A 27783-nucleotide genomic window follows, 5' to 3' on the forward strand; every position below is an offset into this window, starting at 1 on the left:
GGCTGAAGCCGCTGCTATTGGAAAAGTCACTCTGACCTGCTAGAGAAACTTCAGCCTTGTTCCTGGAAACCTGTGTTCCCATAGGAAAAACACAGTTTCTTGTCCTGGACAGGCTTGCTCTGGAAACAGGTTACAGCCAGTGATTCTCCAGCCATCCCATCCCCGTACTACACATGCCAAGGAAGAAAACCCAGGTGGCGGGTCCACAAACAGGACTCCGTCGTCAGCAGTCAGGGAACTGTGCATCCTACAACATACGATGTCCAAGCTCAGCTCAACAGAGAAATCCCCTCCTCCCACTCTCTTTGCAGCTTCTTGAATTCATAAAGCTCTTTCCTGCCACTGCTCCAGACACTTGTCCCCCTGAGTCTTTGCTTGGTTGCTCCTTTTCATCAATCAGGGCCCAGCTCCCTGAAGGTGCCCCTCCCTGGCCACCCCGTAAACACATCCTCCTCAACAGTTCTGTTTACTCCAGATTGTTACTAATTGCACATTACTAATTTCACAGTGCTTATCCCAATCTGTAATTACATTGCTTATTCCTTTGTTACGAGTCTGTTATCTCTCTCTCCCTTCTGTTCAGTCAGGAGGGGGGCCTCATCTCTCTTGTTCATTGCTGCCCTCCAACGCCCAGAACTGTGATAGGCCTGTAACTGCTGAATGACCAAGACAGACTCCCAGAAGATTCTCCATGCACAGTCCATGGTTTTAAGGACCTGCATGCAGACAGCTGTGCACCTCTAGGGTATGCACACCTCCTGTGTGCCCCTCATCCCTGAAGTGCCACATCACATGGGAGAGACCCAGCGGGAGTCTGCCTTGTGTTTTCATCCTATTTTCCTCCTTCCTTTCTAGTGACATGCATGGCCTAGCTGGCCAGCTCCAGCTCCCTACTCCAGGCCCCTGATGTGTTTTCTCTGTGGGGAGCTTTGCAATAGGGTCACCAGGCAAACGCAGAAGGCCAGGGCCTGTGGACTAACTCTGGGAGGGGATTAGGGAAGTGGGTGGGGAGGAAGGGGCAGGATCTCTTGGTCCCTTGGCACTGATCAAGTTGGGGGAACCCTTGGGAAGCACAGGCCCTTACGTACAAATGAGGAAAGTGAGGCTTGGGGAACTGGGGGACCTGCCCACAGTCACACAGAAGGTGGTGGCAGGGCTGGCTTGTGACCTGGCCAGACTGGCTCTGCTCCCCACTACCACAGCCTGCCCACTTGGCTCTCTCAAGGCCCCTGACACTGAGCCCTAAATCACCACCAACAGCACACTCACGGCCAGTCTCTTGGCTGAATTGTGCATGGTGCCACCTTTGATGCCCTTTAGTGACCCGCATGCTCTTCAAATGAGAGAAATATCATTGCCTTCTGCTGCCATAGTCCCTTCTTCCCCAGGCAGAGGCCGAAGACTGAGGGGCTCACCAGCCAGCCTCAAAGGCTTTGGTCCATGGAGCCCCCCACACTTCCTGCTCCTTCCCATTCACTCCAGGCTCTGGGCCCCCAGATCACTTACAATGGCCTTTTCCCGCCGCTTCCTGGCGTGCCGGATGCTTGGCGTTCTGTCTGAACACGGCCCTCTGCTCTCACATCTGTCAGTGAACAAGCAAAGCAGAGGCACTCACTCTCAGGAGAGACCATGGGGGTGGGGACGGATCTGCTCCAGGAGGCAAGGGATGCTTCCTTAGGCCTCGTTCACAAGGGCACACGAGCTGCAACTGCCTCCTGCAGAAACCCAGCTTCCCCTTCCGTAACGACAGCCCAGGGCTGTGTGTGGGCCTGAACATCTGGACACATGCTTACTGCCAGCTTCCGGACTGGATCACTGGGAACCACTTGTGTTGCTCATTATAACCCCACCCCCTTCTGAGCCTTGCCTCCCTATGCCATTAGGGGTAGAAAAGTCCTTTTGCTTTATTATCTTGTTTGGTCTGATTTTTTCTTTTTTTTAACCCAATGAGATTTTATGTTTCTCCATTTTCCAGATGAAAAATCTGAGGCTCAGGTTTGGGATGAGATTTGCTTAAAGTCAGAAAGCAGAGAAGTCAGAAGCAGGTCCTTCTGAGTTCAGAACCACTGCTCCCTATGGGTTCATGCCTCAGTTAAGCAGCGGCCCCTGGCCAGCGCAGCTCCATGCTTCCAGGCTAGCTATCAGGCTTATTAGTCCCACAGCCCGAGCAGGCTCCTGGGTGCCACCCAGCTGCAGCCTTCCTTGCCTGCCTGCACGCTGCCCTCACTCCTCCAGCCTGAGTTACTGAGAAATACAGCACAGAGGACAAGAACACAGGCTTGTGAGTGAGACAGCCTGAGTTTGAATCTTAGCCCCACCGCCTCCCTGTTGGGTGATCTTGGGCCAGTTACAGAAGCCCTCTCAACTTCAGTTCTTCGTCTATAAAATAGGGATAACCAATTGTGTCCATCCCTTGGCCATTTGTGAGGATTAAATTTAAAAATGCATGTCAATGTTTAGCCCAGGAACTGCTCCGTAAATATTTGCTCTATTTTTCTATGTAACCTCTTTGAGCCTCAGCTTCCTCATCTATAAAATGGGGATAAGTAGCAGATACCTCCAGGTGCACCTGGGAAGCTCAAGTAGGATAATGGGAGGGGAAATGACTTGCAACTTTAAAGGGTTACCTAATTATAGTATTATCATCCCTTTTGCGACAGAATTGGTAGACTTTCGCCACCCGAAGAGCTGAGAGTGCCTGGAAGGTATTGTGGAGTTCAAGGTTTGTGTTGTTAACCCAGCTTAACATGCTTTCTGTTGCTGTGTGTTTGGTACAGGTCTAGAGAAGGCTGATCAGTATCTTACCAGGTTTACCAGGTACTGAGCTCAGACAGGTAGCTGAGCAGGAGCCAGGTTACCCAATTTAAGTTTCTGCGGTGAGCAGAAAAAGTCAGCCCTGAACCTGGCCCAAAAGGGAGAAGAGAAAAAGGAAAATCCATGGGGGTTTCTAGAGAAGTTCTCGACTCTTCCCAGGCCATTCTATGAATGCAGGCCCAGTCCAAACACCTCTGAGCTGGGCAGGAGAGAAAGGAGGCCAGGGAAGCTCCAGCTTGGGGGATGTATTTCAACATGAAGAGAACCTGGGACACTGCCTAATGTGGAGATGGAGTGCTTTAGCTCACAGCAAAGAAAGGCTGAAGCCAAACCTTTGACACTGGAACACCGTAGGGCAGAAGCTACCCCCTGAGGAAAGAAAGAGAGGCTCAGCGTGGTCGGCAGAAGGCAGCTATGACTGACGAATCCTGGCTTCTACAGTAAGGGCTCGCTGGAGAAACTGCTGCAGACCTCACTTTGAGGAACAAAAAATTTAGGGCTTCTTAACAATAGTTTGCGGGGAGCCCACAAACCCCCTAAAATTGAATGCCCAGTTAGAGGTGTATGCACATTTTAATGGGAAGATGGGCCTTTGCTTTAATCAGGTTTTCAAACAGTTAAGAGCCCTTGTTGTAGATGTGTAAATATAAAGCTGTAGTCTTTTTACATTTTTATTTAACAAAAAAATTATTATTATTTTTTTTGCTAGTCTCTTTAGAAGGGAAGAAGAGGTATCTTCACAAGACCTAAATTCTGGTCTCAGAGTATGATAGTCTAGCAATGTCATCAGCATCACCTGGGGACTTGTTGCCCCTGCCCCACCCCAGACCTTCAGATCAGACACCCGGGTGTGGGCCGTGTGGGCCAGCCAGTGGAGGCCCAACAAATCCTGCAGCAGATTCTGCAGCTGGGCTCTAGCCCAAGAGCAGCATCTAGTGGCCACTCGGCCTCACCTCAACACAGGGCTAGGGATGACGACACTGACCCTCCTCAAGCCTTCCCCAGGGAGAATCAGGAAGCACTGTGATCAGAGAGAAGCGACCAGTACCCTCCGACTCTGCCAAATCTCCATTTTTTTTTTTTTTTTTTCTGGCCAGCTCCCCAGCTGACTTTTGGACTGGCTTCTTCTCCAGTCTGGTTGAGCGAGCGAGGATGATACGAGCAAGCGGGCTCATGAGGCATCATCCCTCCACTGAGGTCAAAGCCCTTCAAGGGGCAGCCGACTGGTAAAAGCCACAGCGCACCTCAGCAGGACTCAGAAACCTTATCAATGCTTTATGTCCAGGCATTTTCCGGAGCACAGATTAGAATTACACTCATCTTTCTTTTACATGTAAACATCCCTAGAATTCAAATGTTGGGGCATGTATGTTTGCACAAAAACCTATCCATTTTACAAATATAAAAGCAAAAAACACAGATGGGTAAGGGACAAGTTCCTTTAGACATAAGCCCACAAACAGCCAGGAAGTGGGTTTTCTTTCTTTCTGGAGGCCAGGATATTTGGGAGACTCCCGATTTCACACACCAGGCTTTGCCTGCCTCCAGGACTCACCCACAACTGCCCCAGAAGACCACCTTCAAGGCCTCTGACCAGGACATGGGCCACACAGGGAGATGTAGCCTCGGCTTCAGAGCAAGTTTCCCGGGGATCCTCCCTCCTGGGGCTCCTGGTTCGCTGGGAACTGGGGTCCTCCACTGCCCGCTGCCTCTCCTGCGGCCCCCTGTTCATACCTGAGGTTCCTTCGAGTGGCTGGTGACCAGGAGTGGCAGGATGAGGAGCCAGAGCTTGAGCGGCTGCGGGAACAGAGCTGCCGGCTGGCCTTGCTTGGTGGGCTCTGGTAGGGGCAGTGGTCAGAGCAAGTGGGGCTAACCCCTGAGTCCGCTTCTTCCTCTTCCTCCTCTGGGAGGAAGCTGCTCTCGCCACTGCTGCTGCTGCTGTCTTCAAAGACAGTGTCATACTCTGGGCTCTTGCAGGAGGCCAGTTCTTCCTCCTCTAGAGCAGTCTCCAGGAGCCCAAAGTGTTTGGTGAGGCTGGCGCGGATCTCATGGTCTCTCAGCAGCATGCTGTCCTTGGGTGGGGCGCCAGCACCACAGCTTCTGTCTTCCTCCCTGCCAGGGGACTGCGCCTCAGCCCGAGGGGCACCCTGCTGGGGCCAGTCCTCAAGGTGAACCCCAGACGGCTCCCAGGACCTCAGCACCTTCCTTTGCAGGACGCCCTCTGGTCGGAGCACCTGGCAGTAGTCATGGTCTCCAAAGGAACACGAGAAGGGACGCTTCTGGCCAGCCTGGGAGGCTGGCTGGGCCGTGGCATGTCGCAGGTGGGATAGGAGCTCACTCCGCTCCGGGTGCTTCTTTGGCAGCTTATGGGCAGCCCCTGGGGTGGCCTTGAGTGACAGGCCCTCAGGGGAGGGGAGGTTGAGAGCTATTTCTTTGCCCAGGCTGTGCTTGATGTCCGGCTTGAAGGGATCCTCCTCCGTGGGCTTGTATGGTGGTGTGGTGGGTGGGGTGAGTCCTGCTCAAGCAAGAGGAGAAAGGTAAGATAAAGACAGATCACTTCTCCAAGGGACACTAAGACCCTAAGTTTGGGGCCAAGCATGGTAGCTCACACCTATAATCCCAACATTTTGGGAGGGCGAGGTGAGTGGATCACTTGAATCCAGGAGCTCAAAACCAGCCTGGCCAACATGGCGAAATCATGTCTCTACTAAAAATACAAAAAAATTAACCAGGCTTGTTGGTACACGCCTATAATCCCAGCTACTTTGGAGGCTGAGACATGAGAATTGCTTGAACCCAGGAGCAGGAGGTTGCAGTGAGCCAAGATTGTGCCACTGCACTCCAGCCTGAGCAACATAGTGAGACTATGTCTGGAAAAAATGAAATAAAATAAAAAAAATTTTAAAAAAGACCCTAGTTTGGGATGGCAATAAAATGGCCAAGTGCCCTTACTCCCCCAACCCAGTGGATGGCAGGCATCACTAATTGATCACTGCACTGCTGGCTGAGCCTGGAGGTAGCCTGGGAATCCTTCAATTCTTTGGAGTTGGCATGTGATGAAATCCATTTGCCATCCCTTCTGTGACCTACTAATGGCAGCTGGAACCTCCCAATCTTCCAAATACCTCTTCCTGATCTACATCCAATCATTCAACAAACCCTCCCAACTATACCTCTCATATGCCTCTGGCGTTTCCCATGACGGACAGTGGGCAGGCACCGCAGGTAAAACTGCCCACCTGGGCTGGGCGCGGTGGCTCACGCCTGTAATCCTGGTTCATTCCCAGTGAGTCTTCTTTATGGTATCTATTGCAATTTGTAACGATCTTCCTTTTTTGTTTGTTTTTTGACTGCCTATAACATAAGCCCCATGAAGGCAGGCATCTTGTGCATTGTTCATTACGTGGCACCTTGCCCATGCATGATGAAAAACTCAGAGATGCACGGGTGTTTTCCTGAAGGCACCTGCCAGTGGAAGCCCCCTGGCTCACCTGCTGTGCCACAGAGCTCCACTGTCAAGGTCTGCTCAAAGCTCTTCTTGCCAAAAGTTGGGTCGCTGGTGGAGGCAGGGAGGACAGAAAGGAAAGCAGCAAGTCAGCATCAGGCATCCACCTCCCCGCCCACGAAAGGGTCACAGGGAGTGCTGTGACAGGCCCTGGCTCTGCTGCCCATGGAAATGGAGCCTGAGGTGCATTTGCTCTGGGGGAACCCCCATCCTGGCTGTGAGAGGAATTCAAGCTGCACAGCTCTTTTAGGAGACACACGCAAGGTTCACTGGAGGGTAAATAGAGGACAAGTGTTGTCAGCCTCCTTATCTTGTAGAGGGAGCAACTGAGGCCCAGAAGGAGGAAGGGACTTGCTGAAAGCCACAGGGCACTGTCAGAAAAGAACTCTTTTCAGGGTCCCCAAGAGGACAGGTTATGAAATGGCCTGAGGACTTTCCTCTGGCCTGCAAAAGTTAGTTCCTAAAAACCAACTCCCTTCTAAAGGAGCCCAGCTCCTGAGGGTCACAGATGACAATCAGGGCACAGGGTATGGGGCCAGGGCCAGGCATGGGGGCTGATGAACCCCCCCATCACCACCAACACCAATATCCAACAAGACAAAATCTCATGGAATAATACACCAATAATTTTTTAAAATCTACCTTTGTGACAAGGTCAGCATGAGACACCTGGGAGAGTCTGAAAAGAAGACAAAGAAAAATAAGATTCCCCAACATGGCATTGCTAGCAGATGTTCCCCCTCTGGAGGAGACTCCAGGCCTCCACTGGTGCCAAGCAGAGCTGCCCTTTGGGCAGGCGACCAAACACCTCTGCCACTTTTAGAGAAGGGCAGAACAACTCAAATCCACCTTCCATCCCAGGTCTCAGCTGGGGGATCTACTTGGATTTTGCAGAAAGTACAAACAGGTGCAAGGGTGACCCCTTCTGGCTAAACATGTAGCACAGTGAGGAAGAACTTGACTCCAAGTCCCACTGCTGTGGGCTCCGGACAGACAGCCCTGCACAGGACTCATCATTAAGTAGCTCTGTGCCTGAGTTTCTGTATCATAAAATGGAGACAATGACAGTCCCTACCAGAGAGGCTTCTTGTGAGGACTCAATAGGGACAATCTGTTAGTCCGAGGCCAGTGCCAGCACGGTAAGGACACAGTGGCTAACTGTTGTTATCATTACAGTTATTAGCAGCATTTAAGAGTCTAGCTGCATTGCGGAGCTGAATGTACAGCCTTATGCTTCTGTCACATCATCCCCAGTGAGTCTTCTTTACAGTACCTATTGCAATTTGTAATTATCCTCCTTTTCTGTTTACTTTTTGACTGCCTGCTTAATTCGTTAAGTGGCACCTTGCCCATGCAAGATGAAAAACTCAGATGCATGGGTGTTCTTCTGAAGATCTGCTCCAACTAGCCCAAAGAAAAGCTGAAAGCCAGGGACGGGAAGGGACTTGTCCAACCCCACATAACACTTTGTTGGGGGACGGGGACTTGAACACAGGGCTCCTGGCTCCCAGTGCAGAGGGGCATGCTGCACCCCATCCCTGCCCCCTCTTCGCAGACCACCAACTCAGACTACCTCTGGGAGGGAGCTGCGGGCAGCTGGGGTCCTCATCCGTGTCCCCACACCCACTCTCACAGGGGCTCTCCAGGGCAGGGATCTGGGGTCCCCGTAGGAGCTGCTGGTCTTGGCCACTGTCCTCGTCCGTGGGGCTGCCCAGCTCCCGCTCTATGTCGTAGGCCTTGGGAGCCAGGCACAGTGAGGGCAGAGCACCTTGGGGCTCCGAGGGGACCAGCGGCTCATCTGCAAATGTCAGCCAGGGGCCCAGCTCAGGGTTCAGTCTCCGAGAACGCCGCACAGGGCACACAGAGCTCTCCAGCTTCCTCCCCAGCTTCGTCCATGGCAGGCCTCGGCCTGGCCTTTTCCTGCCCCACTCCTCCTCCTCCTCTTTTTCTTCTTCCTCTTCCTCCTCCTCTTCTTCCTCGTCTTCCTCCTCCTCCTGCTGCAGCCTGGCAGGCTGGTGGACCTCCCCTTTCACCTCCAGCCGCAGTGGGCGCAGGCTTGGTCTGGGCCCAGTACTCTTGGGTGAAGCTGCGATCCTCACCTCCTCCACCGAGGATGGGTGACCAGGGGAGGCCTGTCTGTCCTTCGGGGGCCTGGGCTTTGACCGAGGTGTGAGGGAGGCATAGACAGGCGTGGCCAGACGGTAGGGTTTGCTGACATCACAGAGCACGTCTTGAGCCAGAAGTTCCCTCAAAATGGAGAACTCAGCCCAGGAGGCTTTGGAGGGGTGCCGGGACCAGGGCCGGGATCTGACCTGCTGGGAGGGGTTGCTGCAGGCCTTGGGGAGTGGCTCAGGGGCCTGTGGGGGCAGCTTCCTCTGGGGGAGGCAGTAGGTGTGCATGTAGCGAATGAGTTGCACCATCGCCTGCATGTCTTCCTGGGAAACCGGGGCACCGGGGTCTGCCCTGCCCAGAGCTAGGGAGTCCCGGGGAGAGGCTGGAGCTGGCTGGGGGCTCGGGCAGTCCTCACCCGGCTCCTCGTCCTCCTTGGCAGGGAGCCGGGGGCTCTGGAGGCGTGGTGACTGCAGACCCCTATCCTGTAGGCAGGACTGTGCTGAGGTGAGGTGCTTATGTAGTTCTGTACAACTCCGGCTCTGAGACTGCGTCATGGGAGCCTTCTTGTCTTGGGTGCTGTCCACCTAGAGAGGGAGAGAGGCCAGAGTGAGGAAGGAGGCCCAAACACTCCTCCAGTGTATCTCATCCACATGGCCACTGGCCAGCCCATTGTGTCTCACCTGGATCATAGGAACAGCCAGGTTTCCTTCATTCCGTCCCCAGCCTCTCACACAGACTCGGGCACCTGGCCGTGCTCAGTGGATGAGGAATGAAGGAATGACCAGCCTCCTAACAGCTCCCCCAGCCATGGAATTTCGCCCCTGCAGATCCTTCCAGATTCACTGACAAAGCCCCACTCTGACCATTCCACCCCCTGCTCCGTACCCTTCAGCCAAGAGCCGGGCAGTAGTTTCATGGTAGCCTGGGGCTGGGTATAGGAAGCACTCGCTGCAAATTAGCACCGGGGGATTCATCGATCTCAGCTCACTGCAACCTCTGCTTCCCAGGTTCAAGCCATTCTCCTGCCTCAGCCTCCCAAGTAGCTGGGATTACAGGCATGAACCACCACACCCGGGTAATTTTTTGTATTTTTTAGTAGAGACAAGGTTTCACCATGTTGGCCAGGCTGGTCTCAAACTCCTGAGCTCAAGTGATCCGCCCGCCTCAGCCTCCCAAAGTGCTGGGATTACAGGTGTGAGCCACCGCGACCAGCCTGAATGATGGATATGTTCTAAAACTGGATAATGGTCATAACTGCATGGGTGTACGTTTACTAAAAGTCATAGAATTGTACTTTTACAATAGGTGGCTTTTATGTATGTAAATTACACCTCAATAAAGTTTAAAAAAACAAAAAATTCGGTAGCTCCTAGTGCCCACAGGATAAAGGGGAGGCTCCGTGGCTGGATGTCTGAGGTCCTCTGCACTCGCACCAGCCAACCTCTCTCCAGTCTTAATTCCCCCCAGTGTGACTCATCGTTGTGCTGGGACTTTCTAGCAATGGCTGTCAGATGCATCTCACCTCTCTGGGGAAGTTCCTAGGCTCCCAGAGAGCAAAGAGCTGGCTCACAATGGGGTGTGGCTCCTGCTCCTTCAACAGAATGAGGCATGGGAGGGTAGACCTTTGTTTCAGGAGGGCCAACCAGGACAAGTAGGGAGGGAGCAAAGGGACTCATTCCCCAGAGAAGCCCCAGCAAGGGAGAGGCTCCTACACTGAGCTGCTGTCTGAGAGGGACCTGATTCTGCCTCTGAGGATGAAGAACTGTATGCAACAGTTCCCAGAAGGAGGGTCCAGGACCAGGAAGAGGAGGGGTTGTGTGTAGCCTCTGAGGACAGGACCGCTTGAAAGCCACCTGTTACACCTCTCCTTGTTAGGCTTGGAAGATGGGGCTCGAGGAGGAAAAGGGATGTTCTTTGACCCTGGATATCTATGACAGAACTTTAAACTCGCCAATGGCTCCCTGAGGGGGAAAAAAATCCAAACTATTTACTGTGGCCTCCACAACCAGTGCAATCTTGTGTTTTGGTCTGTCACTTAGTCCTCTGAAGGCTGGCCACACTTTCCTCATCCTTTCTCTAACCTGCGTTAACATCTACCAGTGTCTGGAACGCTGAAGTGTGAGAACGTCCAGGGCTCCTTCTAGAACCCTAAACTAGGCTGGATCTCCAGAAGCAGTGCCCAGGACACCAGCTACAAGGGCTGTGGGAGGAGTGGGAAGAGATACTGGAAGTTGATTGAACTCACTATCCTCCACCACAGCTGAAGGCTGCAGCCCCAACAGACACCTGGGGCAGATTTGGGGGCATGTGAAGAAATACCTTGACACAAGGCCGTTGACTTTTAGATCTGAGGCCTGCCTGGCGCCAGGCGCTCCCTTCCTTCTGAGTGTCAGAGCTTGACGTTGGGTAGGATGTGGCCAGGAGGAGCTTCTGCAGCTGAGGGAAAAGCAGAGAGGACAGGAGCTGGGGCTGAGCCAGAGGACATGGACTGCATGGCCAGCCCCTCAGGACTGACCTTGGGCATCACAGGACCACAGGGAGAACACAGGGTGGGCATTCCATGACCTGAGATGATGATCCCAAGATACTAGGTGCAGATGGCAGATTGTCTAACAATCCCGAACACACATAAGTATCCTAATAACATACAATTCCTCTTCAGAGTTAATAACCCCAGGGAAGAGCTATGACTCTGAAAAACTCAAGCAGGTCTTGGGTAATGTCTGTCTATTCTACTGTTAAAATATTATGATACAGTTTTATTGGGACATTCTAAGTGCACACACGCACGCACACAATCTGGAAGGTTAGGTACCAAAATGATTCTCTGGTGTGGGATTCTAGCTGATTTCCCTTTTGTTATTTTTGTTTATTCGTATACCTATAAAAATTAATTTCTTAAATTAAGTAAGGTAATACTTGTAAATGGCAAAAAAAAAAAAAAAAAGACACATCACAAATATTAAAGGGCAGACAATTAAAAGCAAGTCTCTCACTTGCCCAAAGTCCCTTTCTCCCTCCTAGAGGCAACTCCACTAACTACTTTCCCGTGAACCTATCATGAGGCGGGCTTTCATTATACAAGAATATATATGTAGTCATTACCTCCAACCCACCCTGTTGTTTTGTTTGTTTTTTTTTTTTTGAGATGCAGTCTCTGTCACCCAGGCTGGAGTGCAGTGGCAGGATCTCGGCTCACTGCAACCTTCACCTCCCGGGTTCAAGCGATTCTCCTGCCTCAGCCTCCCAAGTAGCTGGGATTACAGGTGGCTGCCACCACACCTAGCTAAGTTTTGTATTTTCAGTAGAGATGGGGTTTTACCATGTTGGCCAGGCTGGTCTCAAACTAGTGACTTTAAGCGATCGCCTCGGCCCCTCAAAGTGCTGGGATTACAGGAGTGAGCCATTGTGCCTGGCCCTACCCTGTTGTTTTTATACAAGTGGAAGACTACACTTAAGCTTGTTTGGCTTTTTTTTTTTCTATAAAAATTGTAAAAGCTCTTGTGCTTCTGCACCCTGAGGGCAGGTACACAGTGTACCTGAGCTGAGAGAGCAGAAAGTTGAATACATTTGGATTTTCCACCGGAGATCCTAGCCAAGCTTGAGAACAAACTGAGAAAGATCAGAGATTTTAGTACAGCACGGAGAGTTTCCCTAAGGGACATGCCACCCCAAGTCACTCCAACAAGGAATGCCAAAGGCCCAGGAGCCAGAGAAAAGGCCACTCCATACTCTTGAGGAGCCACAGGATCCTGGCCACCCCACCTACACCCCAAACCAGCACCCACACGTTTGTGACTTTTTCGATGGGAAAGGATCCTAGGACTGGGGGAAACAGACCTCATTCTAGCCTGGCTCAGGCCCGGTGCACTGTGAGAGCCTTGATTCCTCCATTGGTATAATGAGCAGGGGCAGGGAGACTACATGGCTGGATTAAAACCTCTTCTTTTGACTCTAAGAATATGACAGAAGTTGCTGACCTCAGAAAATCACACAGACACACAGAGGTCCACGGGTCCTTACAAGTCTGTTGGTGGACTCTCTGGGATCCATGGCCCAACCTAAGGTCCACATGACTTCTCAGGGCCTTTTTGTTTTGTTTGCTTTTTGTCTTTTAAAGAGATGGCGTCTTGCTCTGTCACCCAGGCTCGAATGCAGTATCATGATCCTAGCTCACTGTGGCCTCACACTCCTGGGTTTAGGCAATCCTCCTACCGCAGCCTCCAGAGTAGCTGGGACTACAGGCACGTGCCACCATACCGGGTTAATTAAATTAAAAAAAAAAAAAATCATAGAGATGGATCTTCCTATGTTGCCAAGGCTGGTCTCAAACTCCTAGCTTCAAGGGATCCTCCCACTCAGCCTCCCAAAGTGTTGGGATTACAGGTATGAGCCACTGTGCCCGACCCCTCAGGGCCTTTCCAGGTCTCTGTTGGTATGCAGGGAGTCTAGACAGCAAGTCTGTTTCCTGTGTGCCTTGCACGATGGCTGAAACAGAGGCACTCAATAAGCATATAGGGAATGAAGGTAATCTAAGGCATGGGAGGGAAACAACCTTTGACCAGCAGGGGTCGCGCTTTGCCTCTTTAAGGTTTGGTCCCTCTCCAAAGGCCCCATGCAGAAACGGCACCAGAATGCTTGTTAACACTCGTGGTTGCACCAGAAGTATTAGTTCACATTTACTGAGCAATTCTATGTGCCAGGCACTGTTCTAAGTGCTTTATGTGTATTATCTGCTGTAATCCTCCCAATAGCCTTTGACATAGGCACTATGATTAACCCCACTTTATAGATCAGGCAGCTGAGGCTTAGAGAGGTTCAGGATGTGTGCCTAAGGAACATACAAGTACTAAATGGCAGGGCTGGGATTCAAACCTAGGCGCTTCGATTCCAGTCTGAAAGGAAGCAGAACCCCCTCTCGGCAGGAGCCATAATGTGGGACTGAACATATTCCGTGCCTGGCATGGTGGGCACTTCACACGGCTTTGGGGAACTTGAAGGCAGTGGGAAGGAATGGAAAGGGTCCTAGACTAGGAGTGAATGCCTGAGTTCTAGTCTTTGCCGGCACACTGACTTGGTGTGTGACCAGTGGAGATGCCTTCCCCACTCTGGACCACAGTTTTCCCAGAATTGGGCTTGAGGGTCACCAAGGGCCTTTCTTTTTTTTTTTTTTTTTTGGGACGGAGTCTCGCTCTGTCGCCGGGGCTGGAGTGCAGTGGCCGGATCTCAGCAAACTGCAAGCTCCGCCTCCCGGGTTCACGCCATTCTCCTGCCTCAGCCTTCCGAGTAGCTGGGACTACAGGCGCCCGCCACCTCGCCCGGCTAGTTTTTTGTATTTTTTAGTAGAGACGGGGTTTCACCGTGTTAGCCAGGATGGTCTCGATCTCCTGACCTCGTGATCTGCCCGTCTTGGCCTCCCAAAGTGCTGGGATTACAGGCTTGAGCCACCGCGCCCAGCCACCAAGGGCCTTTCTAGCTCAAACTCTCCATAACCTAAGAACCCTCCCGGCTCAAACAGGCTCTGATTTTCTAGCTGAGCCCTGCCATCCTCCAAGAGCTACAGCACCAAGGGAGGGGACCAAGACAGGCTGAGCAAAGCTGGACTTCACACTCCAGGACAGCTCAGCTTCGGGTGCTCTCAGCCTGGATTAAGAGCAACTGCTTCCAGTAACTTCTGAGTTCCAGACTCCTTTGAAAATCTGATAAAATCTGATCTTCTCCCTAGAAAGCTGCTATTCCATGTGCACCTTTCCACATTCCATACACATAGTCACACAGCATTTAACTTCTGCTAGTGGAAGTGTAAACCAGTCCAACCTCTCTGGAGGGCAATCTGGAAGTATCTGCTTAAACTGGAAAATCACAGATCCATAGACCCAGGAATTTCATTTCTAAGAATCTGTCCACTTACATGTCACAACGGCCTGTGTAGGAACAGTCACTGCACCACTGCTTGTAATGAGGAAGGAGCTGAAACAACACAAACGCCCAACAGGGGAACCAGCCCATTCCTACCAAGGAACATAACACAGCCAACACAAAGAATGAAACAGAGCTCTACATGCTCATCTGGAAGAGCTTCCAAGACACACAGTTAACCGTGAAAGCAAGGTGCAGAGCCCTGTCTAACGTAGACTCCCTTTTGTAGTAAAATCTTTTAAAAGGTAGAAGAGGAAAGTCACATAACAGATCAGTAACCATGGTTACCTCTGGGACAGGAACAAGCAACAGAGAGAGGCCTAAGGAGTTTTTGCTTTTAACTGTCCACTTTTACTATCTGGATTTTTACCATGTGTGTGCAATCTTCAGGAAAATGTTTTGCATGCAATTTCAAGGATTTAACACATAACTAGGTCAATCCCCAAAGTACCAATGCGGGTGAAGCCTCTGTCGTCAGTTCCTCTGTCTAGGTGGGAAAGGTTAAGCCCAGGGGGGCCTCACACCTTCAGCCCAGGCTCTCTGCGGTGATCAATATTGCCAGTGATGCATGGAGTCCCCTGCAGGGCTGGAGTGGATTGCTCTGCAACCCGTGCCCTGAACCAGAAACCTAATGCCAGGCTGCAACCATCACTTCTGCTATAAGTAGGTTCTCACCAGTGAGAGCTCGTCCACCTCAGGGGCTGGGGCCGAGGGCTTCTCCGGGACAGGGCTAGGGGGCGCAGATGAGGGGGCAGGCGAAGCTGAGGTGCATGATAGAGCGTCTCCACCATCCAGGGCTGGGAAGGCAGCCAGACCCACGTCATCTTCAGGGATGTCATCCAGGGTCTTGGTGAGCTCTGCCAGGAGGGCCTCATTCTCACTGTCAATCTGGAGTGAGGAGGACGGGAGGACCAGAAAGGCAGATGGGGAGATGGTTAGTCACCACCTTAGACTCAGTCTCCACGGTGGACACCAGCTCTGCCCAGCCGGTTGGCCCACCATCACCCTCCTGCCATACCTTCCCCTCAGCCGACCCCCACTCCCAGCAGAGCTGCTCAGTATTCCTGGCAGAGCAGATGCCCAATAAATGTGTTATTGACTCCAAGAATCCCAGAATTTCATGAACAGACAGCAGGTGATAATGGAAAGGGCCCTGCCTGGGAGTCCCACTTTTGGCTCTGCTGTTCATCAGTATGTGACCTGGGCACAGGGCTGTCCACCTGAGCGACGCCTGCCTCCCCTACCAAGGACAGAGGCTGGCCTGCCACACTGGTAGCAGCAACCTGTTGCAGCCCCTCAGACCCTGGGGTCCAGGCAGTGTGAAGGCCAGAAGCTCCAGGGTTCAACTATGACAATAATAACCACAGCAGTGACGAGGCAGCTATCATTTCTCTGCGGGTTCCCAGAGCTTACTCTCCTCATTCACTCCTGAGGAAGCAGCAAATATGGTGATTAGACACTCAGGCTCTGGAGCTGGGGCTGGACCCCAGGTCCCATACTTAGCAACTCTGGGCCCTTAGGCAAGTTAGTTTTCTCATCTATCAAGTGGGATAACACACAGCACACATTTCCTAAGGTTACTGCTGAGGACTAGATGAGTAAACTTAGGTAAGATGCTTAGAAAATGGTGCCTGGCACAAAATAAGCACTTGCTACTGGGATGACTCTAACTACTACCACTACCACTGCTAGTGCTGCTACTGTTACACCATTTCCGCCAGGACGATGATGATGACGATGGTGGTGGTGGTGGTGGTAGTAACTGCCCCCTGCACTCTTTGCTCCCTTCCTTCCCTTTCCCGGTGGCTACGCGGTGCCTGGCTTCATGCTGGACGATGGTGACAAACAGCACGCAGAGACGGACATGCCCGGCTCCCATGGAGCTTATCCTGCAGTAGAGGATGGGGTGAAACTAACAAACAAGATCATTCCAGAGCATGAGAAAGGCTAGGAAGAAAAGAAAAGGAAGCCATGATGGAGAAAAAGAATGTGGCGAGGACTTACAGGCTCTTCAGGGTGGTCCCAGATGCCTTCTCTGAGCAGCTGATACTTAAAAGTAGGCTTGAAAGACACGAGCCAGGTAAAGTGTTAAGGAGGGGAGACCCAGGAAAAGGGAAACCCCAATCAAAGGCCAGGGGCACAGCACTTGGCTGAAGAGAGTAGAAAGGCTCTGTCAGGCTCAGGGAGGCCTCACAGCAACCTCGCCCGGGGCGCACAATTCTGATCTCCTTTTTGCAGCTGAAGACACAGAAGCGCCTGGAGGCTCAGCAACTTGTCAGGGCTCACGTAGCAAATAACAGCCAGAGCCAGGACTTAGACAGCAAGAGTGCCCCACGCACAGATGAACCATAAGGAGGGTCAGCGTGCACACCCCCAGCCCATAGACCCCCATGCCCAGAGGCCTGGTGCCGAGAGCATGTGGTTTCTAGGTGAGGCACCGAGTGCCTCATTTAGTAAGGCCTGGTCCCTGGGCTGTTCTGGCAGCAGGCACATTCTGTCACATGATGCCTCCTCCGGCACTCTTTCCCATCCCAGGTCAGGCTGTTTATCCTTTCTGCAGGAAGTTCATCTGAAATACACATCTCGTGACGGCCTTTTGGCTGCACTAAATCGGTTCCAGGCCTTACAGCTGGAGCAGCAGCTGAGAAGTTCGAAGGGGGAACACGGGGAGAGAACAAACACGTTTGTAATTTTTAGAACAGAGCTAAGAATAAAAGAAAGGTCAAAAGAAGATTTTGGTTGGGTCTGGCCCAAGCCCTGGGGACAGAGGCCCGAGGGTAGATCAGGGCCCTAGGACTCTGGCTTTAGAATGCAGGGGGGCTCACTGGCTGCTCCCCACCCTACCCACAAGTCTCCTTCAACCCTCAGGCCAGACTCCCAACGCTGTACAGCTCAGAACCATCTGTCCAGCTTGATGGGGAGTTAAGATCCTAGAACCTGGAGCTCAGTGACCATTCTTGGGGTTCTGCCATCAAAAGGGTGATCTTAGGCAAGTCGTTTCCCTCCTCTATGCCTTGCTCCTTTCCCTGTGAAATGGGAAGACAGGATCCCTGGCCAGCCTTCCTCCCTGGGCTCCCAGAAGGCCAAGTCTGGAAGCAGTAATGAGAGTGCTTTATAGAGTGCTTAGGTCCCTAAGCTCAATGCCTGGGACATGGGAGGCGCCACGGCAGATTTACTGAATGAAAGAATGAATGAACCAAACAATGAACAATGGCGGGAGGCTAAGTTCAGTGTCTCAAAGACCAGATTCTAGAGGGAAGTCATTCAGAGATGACATCATCAGCACTGCATGAACTGAGAATTCTCCCTCTTTCCCAGGGACAGTACCAAGGGCCAGAGATACTGTGAATTATCACAAATGTCAGAGCTGGAAGGGCTCTCAGGAACCACATAGTGAAGAGAGATTTCAAATGCATGGCACACATGCTACTGCTGCCCTGTATTGCTAATGACCCCTTCCTTCCATGCCAGCATTTTTCCTGATGCAGGGCTTCAGGTGACAACTGCCAATCAATCACAGTTGGCACTCATAAGGAAACCTATCTGCCATTATTTTTTTGGGGGGGTGTGGTGGCAGAGGAGGAAGAAAGTCCCAGGAAAGAGATCTTTCAAGGTCACACAGTGAGTCAGGGGTAGGACTTAGGACTAGAACCCAGGACTCAGAGAGCCAACACTGACTTACTGAGTGCCGGTCATGGTGCTGAAATGAGTCCAAAATGGCAAAGACCTCAAGAAGTACCCATCAAGTTGGGTAAAAGCAAAACTCCTCCCCTTCTCCCCACCTCTCCCCACCCCACTCCACTGAAACAGCCAGGTGGGGCTGGAGGCCCTGAGCCCGACTAGGAGGAGCAGCCAACCCTGCCCACGCTGGTCACTGCTTTCTCCAGCCATCCATCCCAGGGAGCTGCGCCACCCCTCTCCTCTTCCCCAGGCCCATTAGCTCGGCTCTCCCTGCTCAGCATAGAAACAGAGTGCAAATTAATGGAGAGTTAATCAGCTGAGGAAGGGATATTAATAGACTCAGCCCCACCCCCAGTCTTTCTGAGCTGATCTCAAGCAGGAGGAAAAGGAGCCTTCAAGAAATCTGAGGGAAAAGGCTTCATTTTGAGGACCTAGAGTGGCTTGAAGAAACGTCACGGAACAGAATGTAGGCTACCAGGGCAGAAAGAACACTCAGAGATCGCTACTATCTAAGGGGCTTAAACTGAGGTTCAAGAAACCCAGGAAATTGGCCACCTCCCTGCCATTCTTCTGGGATTAGGTCCAGACCCAGTGACTCTCTTCCTGTAGCCTCAACAGATTGATTTGTCCGTGTTCCTTCCTCATTTCTCACATGGGGAAACTGAAGCCCAAACAAAGGGAGCTACTCATCCAAGGACACACAGCAAATTGTTGCACAACAACCAAACACCTGCCTTACTCTAGAAATATTTACTAAGGGCCTGTCATGTCCCATCCCTAAGGACTCTGGGACATGCAGAGAAATGGAAGCAACGTTCCCGTCCCGGAGGAGGTGTCAACCCTTGCAACTGTAGCTTGTTCTCCACTCTCCCAGTTTGTTTCCATAACAATGGTGCCATTTCATTGTTAACAGAGCTTGGCACGGGCAGCAAGGCTCCATGATTCTCATTGTTCCCATAAAGAAACTGTCCAAGTTAGTGCCAGAAAGGGGACTAGAACCTATGGCCCCTAGATCCCAGCTCAAGGTTTTTGGAATGGGTCAGTTTAATCAGTTCCCTTCATTCAACACCTATGAATTGAGTCCTTACAATGTGCAAGGGCCCCAGAGATGAATAAAGTGTTTGTCCCCAAGGATCTTGCAGTCTGAAGGACACACATGCGTGCAAGAGATGGGAGCCCATGAGCGGGACTAAGTGACCAACTGCCTTAGGAGGAGGCATCATGAGAGCTGGGTGTCGAAGGATTCATTCAGTGGATGACTGTTAAGCCCTGACAAAGTGCCCGGCATTGTGCAGAGCCCTGGGAATACAACAAAGAACAATGCAGACAGAGCCCACATTCAGAGTTTCCGATGGGCAGGGAGGGTGGGGACACATTCAGAGGGTGGGGACAGGCCCCAGTCACATGCACAGAGGGTGCACCGGTGAGCAATGGATAGAGCTAGCCTAATCTCAGGAATGCTGGTGGAGTGTGCAGCCCACGAAACGGAGAGGGGCTGGGAAGGCAGAGCTCGGCCAGCTGTGAGGACTGTCTTCCCTGCAGGGCTGGGGCCGCATCAAGCTTACTTGAGCCTGAAAGCACTAATAGGACCTCATCAGAGGCTTGCCAGTGGGTCTGGCCGTTCTCTGAGTAGGTGGGGGGCCTATATAGTCTTGGTGGGGATGGTCTTCAGGGAGCATCCAAACCCCTTTCACTCATGAGTTCTCTGCAACCTAAAAGCATTTTCTGGAGTTGGCCCCCTAAGAGGAAAGGTGCAATATAGCAAAGGAATTGTCCCCATTGTTCAAGCAAGAAAGTGGAGGTCTCTGGTTGGAGCCAGAACTGCAGTTTGGTTCTGGTAATTCCTCACTGGATTGGCAAAGGGGTTCAGTATAGTGGTGAGGGGTGTGGGTTCCTAGATTACAATCTTTGCCTGGATCCTTACTAGCTGTTTGACCTTGAGCGAGTTACTCAACCTTCCTGAGCTTCCCTTTCCTTGTCTGTAAAACCAATTATTAGGAGTACACAGCTGATAGCTCCCCTTCCTCAGAGAGGCCTTTCCCGACCACTCAGTCCACAGTCCCTTCTCTATTTCCTTTTCGCCCTTATCACAAGTGACTACTGTTTGTTCACATGTTTACAGACTGTAACGTCCTCTGATGAACACAGTGCCTGACACGTAGGGGGCTCGGTAAACATTTCTAGAAGGATGATCAAATCCATCAGGAGGACGCGTGGAGAGGACGCTTGCAGCACACCACCTTGGTGTCCAGCACACGCGATGCTATTGTTGTTATTATTATTATATTGCCAGATAGGCACAGGGAGCTATGGCTTCTACCCCTGATCTTTATGAGGGAGAAAATTCCAAGAAAAGAATCATGAATCTGAATGTGTCCATCACCCAGCTAAATACGGCCAATCTAATTTCATCTATTACCCTCTAGGCCGCACACTCCCACCCACACATGCAAATCCATGCAGAGCTTGCTTTCTTCTGAAGCAAACCCCAGACATCATATTATTCCGTAAGAGGCCTTCTTACAGGAAATGCTAGCCATTACATGCCCCTGAGGCTCGGCACTGGAGCACAAGGGCTAGAGAGGCACAGGCATAGTGGTTCTTGGCACTGCCTCTTATTAAAGACCCTCTAGGCTCCAGCTGAAAAGGGGAGATAATTGTATTTACAACTGAGAGTTGTTAAGAAATTTAAATGAATTAATATACACAAACAGAGACAGCCCTCCCACAGAACAGCTGCTCAATAAATGCCAGTCATCTCATTATGGTATCATCATGGTCATAAAGTCCTGGCTCTAGAGGCAAGAAGACTAGGTTTGAATTCAGTTCAGCTACTGACTAGGTTAATTGCCCTAAGCACAGGACTTAACTTTTCCAAGCCTCATTTTCCTTATCTGCAAAATGGGAAAATACTGGAGCCTGTCTTGAAGGGTGGGGACGAGGATTGGATGAGATAATGTAGGGAACAGAGGACCTGGACCTCTGTGGCACACAAAGGGGCTTGGTTCTGCTTGGGAGGCCTAGAGAGCAGTTCATCTCACCCTTACTTTCTGGAGGTGATACAGCAAGGGCCAGGTGAGGCGTGTGAGCTGCGCCAGATCAGGGGCCGATCCAGCACAAGAAACCAGGGCCCAACAGCTCTGGTGGGTGAAGGGACTTCTCGGCATAAGCAAGTGCAGGAGAGGGCAGAGCAAGGCAGAGCCGGGATTTTGAGGACAGAGAGGCCTGACAGGGTGGGAGGAGGGGAGACTGGAGCGGGCATACCTGGAAGAGCTCGGAGTCATCAGGGCTGTACTGGTTGGGTTCAGTCTCTGAGTTCTCTGGGCACCACTGCAGCTCCCCAAAGCAGGTGGCCGAGTCAAAGTCGCTGGCATCCAGCTGGGAGAGGTCGAGTTCTGGAAAGTCAGCATAGAGTTGCTCCTCCCCGGACCCTCCACCCTGAGGAGACAGGAAGGAAAGAGGTGGATCAGAGCTGAGGCTGGCTAGACCCAAGAAGGCGCCCTCTCAATAATGATGCAGCCAATCTGGACCCATGGCCAAGGCCCGATTTTGCCAAATGACCAAGAAATGGGAAGATCAGCTCCACCACTTGGTAGAATCTTCTGGTAGCTAAGCTAGGCCCCAACAGTACAAACCCCCATGCTGTTCTCTCCTCTGCACTCCTACACGTCCCTCAAGGCCCTACCCACATACATCTCTGTCCTCTTACCAGAACTGTTTTGTTGAAAACTTTATTAGAGACTGTAAATGAGGAGCCAATCCTTTACATATATGTCCCCACTTATAAGTGGACTTCTTGAAGCTAACAATGCCTCTATATTAATAATGAAACAAAAACAGCAATAATAATGACTGACACTAATGTGTGACTACTAGGTGCTGAAGAAACATTCATCCATGTTCCCAGGGATTTTATAGGAATATATGTAATGGCTAAAATTACATACATGATGGAATATATGATGGGACATATATGATGAACATAAAATTACATATATGATATAGTGTGATGGAACACCAATCAGTAGACAATATGTAAATAAAGTCATAAAACACCCGTATCATGGGCCGAGCATGGTGGCTCATGCCTGTAATCCCAACACTTTGAGAGACCAAGGTGGGCAGATCATTCGAGGCCAGGGGTTCAAGACCAGCCTGGCCAACATGGCAAAACCCTGTCTTTACTAAAAATACACAAATTAGCCAGGTGTGGTGGTGCACACCTGTAATCTCAGTTACTTGGGAGACTGAGGCATGAGAATCGCTTGAGCCCGGGAGGCGGAGGTTGCAGTGAGCTGAGATCATGCCACTGCACTCCAGCCTGGGTGACAGATGGAAACTGTCTCAAAAAGCCAAAAACAAACAAAACAAAACAAAAACAAACACAAACAAACAAAACACCCATATCATGAAATACTACAGTGCTGTTGAAAAGAATGAGGAAGATCTGTGTGTTCTCCAAGACACATTAAATAAAAAACAAAGTTGTAGAATATCAGCATGTAAAATATAACCCCACATGTGTAAAAAAAATAGAAATCAAGCCGTATATTTCTCTATGTAGTATAGCATGTATGCAAACACACAGGAAAAGATCTAGAAGGTCATAAACCCACCTAACAGCAATGAGTGGGGGCGAAGGGAGCCACAGGTGACTCGGATAGCAGCATTGCCTGAATCAGTGGTTCTCAAAGTGTAATCTCAGACGGGCAGCACTAGAATCACCTGGAAACCTGGTATGTTGGAAATAATATAAATTCTCAGGCCTAATCCCAGAGCTACTGAATCAGAAGGCAATCAATTTCTCCCACTGGTCTCCCAAGTTTAACGGTCACCAATAGAAGAGCTGCCCCGGAGATTCAGAAATAACCTGAGTTGGGGGGCTGACACAGAAACAGAAGGGCTTGGTGATGTTCTATTGGCCCTGGGGCCTGGCAGAACTGAGTCGAGATCCCCCCATTCACCAGCTGTGGACTTTGGGCAAGTCCCTTCACCTGTAAAACTTGGACAACAACAATATCTGCCATCTATGTTAAGATTTAAAGAGGCAATGTCGTTATAGCCTGGCCTAGTAACTGCTCAATAAATGTCAGCTAAGAGTAATATAACAAATGATAATAATAATGATAAAACAATGGTGTTTCATGGTAGGCTGAGAGAAGCAGAAACTCTCGGAGAACAGAAAGAGGCATATGTGACACTTAAGAGAAACAGGTTTTCCCCAGACCTTTTCCTTAATTGTTCCCACTTACTAGGCCTCATAAATTATGAATAAATGTATATTATTAGCTCAACTTGACACAGGAAAAAGGCTTTTATCCAAATTTGGGTCAAATGTCTTAATTGGCGTTTTGCAAGAATCCTGCCTACACAGGCGGCACCAGGCCCAGGTCCTCTCAAGCGGCCGGTCCCCTGCCCTCAAGCAGGCAGCAAGGTGCCCAGCAAGTCTGTCTCTGGGAGCACGGCTCCACCACCCTGCCCACCACCTGCCTATTCTTTCTCCAATCCACATGTATTCCACAATCCTCATTACTGAGAGCCCAGTCACTCTGAGCCAGGCACTGTGATGGTGGGTGGGGAAGGATGACATTAAACAAATAATCACACAAACAAAACATGTGATTCTAAATCGTGACTCTCCAGAGAAGAGCAGAATGCTTCTGAACCTGACTGGGAATCTGAAGGTGAGAGGGACACAGGTGCTTCCTCAATCTCTGGGTCCCCCAGGTACCCCCTTCCCCGCAAGCCCAACTGTCACGCCCCCCAACTACAAATCACCAGCACTCAGTGGCTGCCCCTGCTGCAGGAACTCAGGTGGATTCTCTCGGCTGCCTCTTGAGAGCTTCTGTCTCCTTCGTGCCCAAGCAGACTGTGGGGATGCAGCCGAGGTCCTGTTCTACATAGATAATTGGTTTGTTTCCTGTTTTGGGCCATTTCTAGTAAGTCCGCAATACGTGCGTACAAGTCTTGTTTGGACATATGTCTTTACTTCTCTTGGGTAAATACCTAGGAGTGAAACTGTTGGGCCATATGGTAAGTGTGCGTATAAGTTTATAAAACAGAAAATTGTTTTCCACAGTGAGAGAACACTCACTTTGTACATTCCCATCAGCTGTACGAGTGTTGCACTCTCTCCAACACTTGGTATTGTCAGTCACTTATTTACCCATTCTAGTGGGCATGTTCAATGCTACTATGAGCCAGGCACTGTGTTATATAAGACTCAGCTCCTTCCTCCCTGAGTTGACATCTTAGTGAGGGAAGAAAACACATAAATATTTCATTCTAGACTGAGTTAGTGCTATGAAGGAGAAACAAACAAGGTGCACTGATGGAAGATAACAGGAAGCAAAATCTATCATTTTACCCTTTTTATTTTTAGAGACAGGCTCCTGCTCTGTTGCCCAAGCTGGAATACAACATGGCTTGATCATGACTCACTGCAGCCTCAACCTCCTATGTTCAAGCGATCCTTCCACCTCAGCCCCCTAAGTAGCTGGGACTACAGGTGTGCACCACCATACCTGGCTAATTTTTCTTTTTTAATTTTTTGTAGAGACAGGGGTCTATGTTGCCCAGGCTTGTGTCATCTGGCCTCAGCCCCACAAAGTGCTGGGATTACAAGTGTCAGCCACTGTGCCCAGCCCAGAATCTAAACCAGATGGAATGTCAGGAAAAACTTATTGAAGGAGAAACCAGGCAGCGGAAGAGGTGGGAAGAGGACTGCAGGCAGACGGACTGTCAGAGGCAAAGACCCCAGTGGGGACTGAGCCCAAGGCATAAGGCGCCGAGGTCAGTGAGGCTGCAGCTTGGTGACTGGGGTGGGGGATGAAGGAAATGGGAAAAGATGACACTAGGAAGGCTGGTGGAGGCTGGATCAGGTAGGGATCGGAAAAGGATTTGGGTTTTACCCCAAGTGTGATGGGGGTAGGACCGGCATAGAAGCAGCGAGATGGTTTAATAGCTGTTGTAGCCATCCAGGAGGGGACAGGTGGTGGGTCGGGGAGGTACCTCTCAGACACCATCTAGGGACTGTGGGACAGAAAGGAGGGCCAAAAGCAGAGACACAGGTTGCTAGGCAGCTGGGGCCTCCCAGGCCAGCAAAGCCCCCAGCAATAAGTTCTCGGGTGAGCTCTATGTTCCAGATCTCCAGTAACTCAGAGCAGACACCTTTGCAGGACTTGCTTCTTAGAAACAGCTTTAGAACCAGAGTCCCAGAATCCCAGACTAGCCAGGAACCCGCAGCTCTGAGGTTGTCCAGGTAAGTCATGGTGAACAATCTGGGAGGCAGAGGTCCCTCCAAAAACCAGACCAAAGCTATGGACATTTTTCCCCCACAAGATGCAGGTATGCGCACAAAGTGTACCTTGACTTTTAGAACCTCATAGAACTAGCTTAAGAACTCCTGACCTAGCTGGTCTATCTCCTTCACTTTGCAAATATGGAAACTGAGACCCAAAGAGGATAATGGATTTGCTCGGGGTCATCCGGTGAGTGTCCTTCCCTCGAAACCATACCACCTCCTTTACAAAATGTCCACAAAATGGCTGTGATGGCTGCACTTATTGATTGCCCATAGCAGCTCAACATACTCAAAGTGTACCCAGCACATAAAAACAAAGAAACCTCAGCTTCGCGGCCTTGTCAATTAGGCTAAGACCACTCTCTAGCTAAAAACCATTAAGCACCGCATTAAGAGTGATTTCTCTGGCCATCTCCATATTTAGAGAGGCCTTTGAAGGAGTGCTTCAAGTGGCCCAGTTCTTTTTGAAAGGTCTGAATTAAGGCCTTCTTGTCCTGTCCTGGGAGCCTTCTACAAGCCTTGCCAGTGGAGCTGGGAGGTCGAAGCACAAACTAACAGCCACTGCTATCATGGAGTCCTTACTAGATGCCAAGGCCCATGCTAGTGCCTTCTATACATGCTCCCACTAGTCTTAAATCAACCTAGCAGGGTGGGTGCTACCGTCCCCATGTCAGCAAGTCATTTAAATTAGGTTACTGGGGCCAGGCACAGTGGTTCATGCCTATAATCCCAGCACTTTGGGAGGCCGAAGTGGGCAGATCACTTGAGGTCAGGAGTTTGAGATCAGCCTGGCCAACATGGTGAAAACCGATTTCTACTAAAAATACAAAATTAACTAGGTGAGACGGCAGCTGCCTGTAATCCCAGCTACTCAGGAGGCTGAGGCATGGATGGCAATGGATGCAGTGAGCCGAGATCGCGCCACTGCACTCCAGCCTGGGTGACAGAGCAAGACTCAGTCTCAAATAAATCAATAAATTATAAGTAAGTAAGTAAGTAAATAAATAAATTAGGTTGCTAGGGCTTCCATAACAAAGGACCACAACGGGGTGGTAGCTTAAACAACAGATGTCTGAGATTAAGGTGTCTGCAGGAATGGTTCCTTCTGAGAGTCTGTTCCAGGCCTTTCTCCTTGGCTTGTAGATGACCATTTTCTCCTTGTTTTTCCATGTTTTCTTCCCTCTATGCGTGTCTGTCTCTGTGCCTAAATTCCCCCTTTTGATAAGGACACTAGCCACACTGGATGAGGGCCCACCCTAATGACCTCATTTTAACTTATCTCTGTGAAGACCCTAGCTCCAAGGAGGTCACATTCTGAGGCATGGGGGGTTTAGGGCTTCAGCACACCTTTTTTGGGAGGATGCAATTCAACCATAACTCCCAGGGTCCCAAAAGGGTGAAGCTGGGATTCAAACCCAAGTCTCTTCTCTCCCTATGAAGCCAGGACCCTCATCCATCACCCTGCTTCTGAAAGTGAGAAGGAATATTCAAGACCATTCATTCCCATCTACAGATGGGGAAATGGAGCTTCAGGCAAGGGTTGGGGATGGCCCAAGTCACACGGCAAGTTTGTGGCTGAGCCAGGACAGACCTGGGACCGAACACACCAAACAGGAGGCTCGTGTGTGCGGCCTCTCTGGCCCCTCTCTGTGCCTGCTCACCCCCTGCCGTGGGCCCCCCTTCTCCAGCAACACCATGCCGCTTATCTGAAAGGACTGTGGCTGCCCCGAGCCAGGGAGATAAATGACCCTGGCCATGGATTAATGGGGTTTCATCCAGACTCACAGAAGTGGCTTCATTGGAAGCTTGTGAATCTTGCCGGAAATTGATTCCCTGCTGAAGAAAGAATGCATCTTCAGGAAAAATTGGTGGCTCTACGTTCCTGGCTATAATCAGCAAATCGCCTAGCACAGTGCCTGGTCCAGAGCAGATTTTCAGAACTACTGAGTGGGAAGGAAGCTCGAGGAGGTGGGGCGGAGGGGTGGCTGCAGTGACAGCCTGGGTTCTGGGTCTGTAAGGACTCACTCTGCATCCTTCATTGGATCACCTCCCCGCTCTGGTCCTCACTGCCCTCTCTGGAAAAGAGAACATAAAACCAGACAGGCCCTCTGGACACCCCCGCTCAAGCATTTGATATAATTCTGTACTTATCAAATTTCTGAGATCCACATAGGCTTTGGGGAAACAAGCAGAACTCAGCATTTAATGAACAAATACAGGAATGTATGTGTGAATGACTTTCCAGAGGGGAGACAAAATGCAGAAGAAGGACTGTCTTGAAATGGAAGGAAGCCTAGACGAGGGGGGCAAAAAGGCCCTGGCTTTGCGGTTAACACTGACCCTTTCAGATCAGGACATTTATGTTTTTTGCAACCTTGGTTTCTATTGACAAAATGCGGATAATAAAAACAATCCTGCCTCCCAAGTTCTTACAAAGAAAGCATCACAG

General features: G+C 50.7%; 1 protein-coding gene across 2 annotated transcripts in view; it reads right to left on the reverse strand.

Annotated features, from left to right (window-relative positions):
• PPARGC1B (PPARG coactivator 1 beta) overlaps positions 1-27783 on the reverse strand; it is a 124343-nt gene that overhangs the window by 13663 nt on the left and 82897 nt on the right. The window contains exons 2-9 of one of the 2 annotated variants that reach the window (XM_023227063.2): positions 21296-21469; positions 15026-15238; positions 10751-10867; positions 7893-9015; positions 6962-6998; positions 6306-6370; positions 4549-5329; positions 1507-1582 (exon numbers count right to left, since the gene is read on the reverse strand). In XM_023227063.2, the coding sequence (XP_023082831.2) occupies positions 1507-1582; positions 4549-5329; positions 6306-6370; positions 6962-6998; positions 7893-9015; positions 10751-10867; positions 15026-15238; positions 21296-21469 (2586 nt within the window). The remainder of the gene's footprint in view (positions 1-1506; positions 1583-4548; positions 5330-6305; positions 6371-6961; positions 6999-7892; positions 9016-10750; positions 10868-15025; positions 15239-21295; positions 21470-27783) is intronic. The other variant, XM_023227064.2, reaches the window with a different exon arrangement.

The sequence above is a fragment of the Piliocolobus tephrosceles genome, chromosome 4 (genome assembly GCF_002776525.5).
Source record: "Piliocolobus tephrosceles isolate RC106 chromosome 4, ASM277652v3, whole genome shotgun sequence".
Taxonomy (NCBI): domain Eukaryota; kingdom Metazoa; phylum Chordata; class Mammalia; order Primates; family Cercopithecidae; genus Piliocolobus; species Piliocolobus tephrosceles.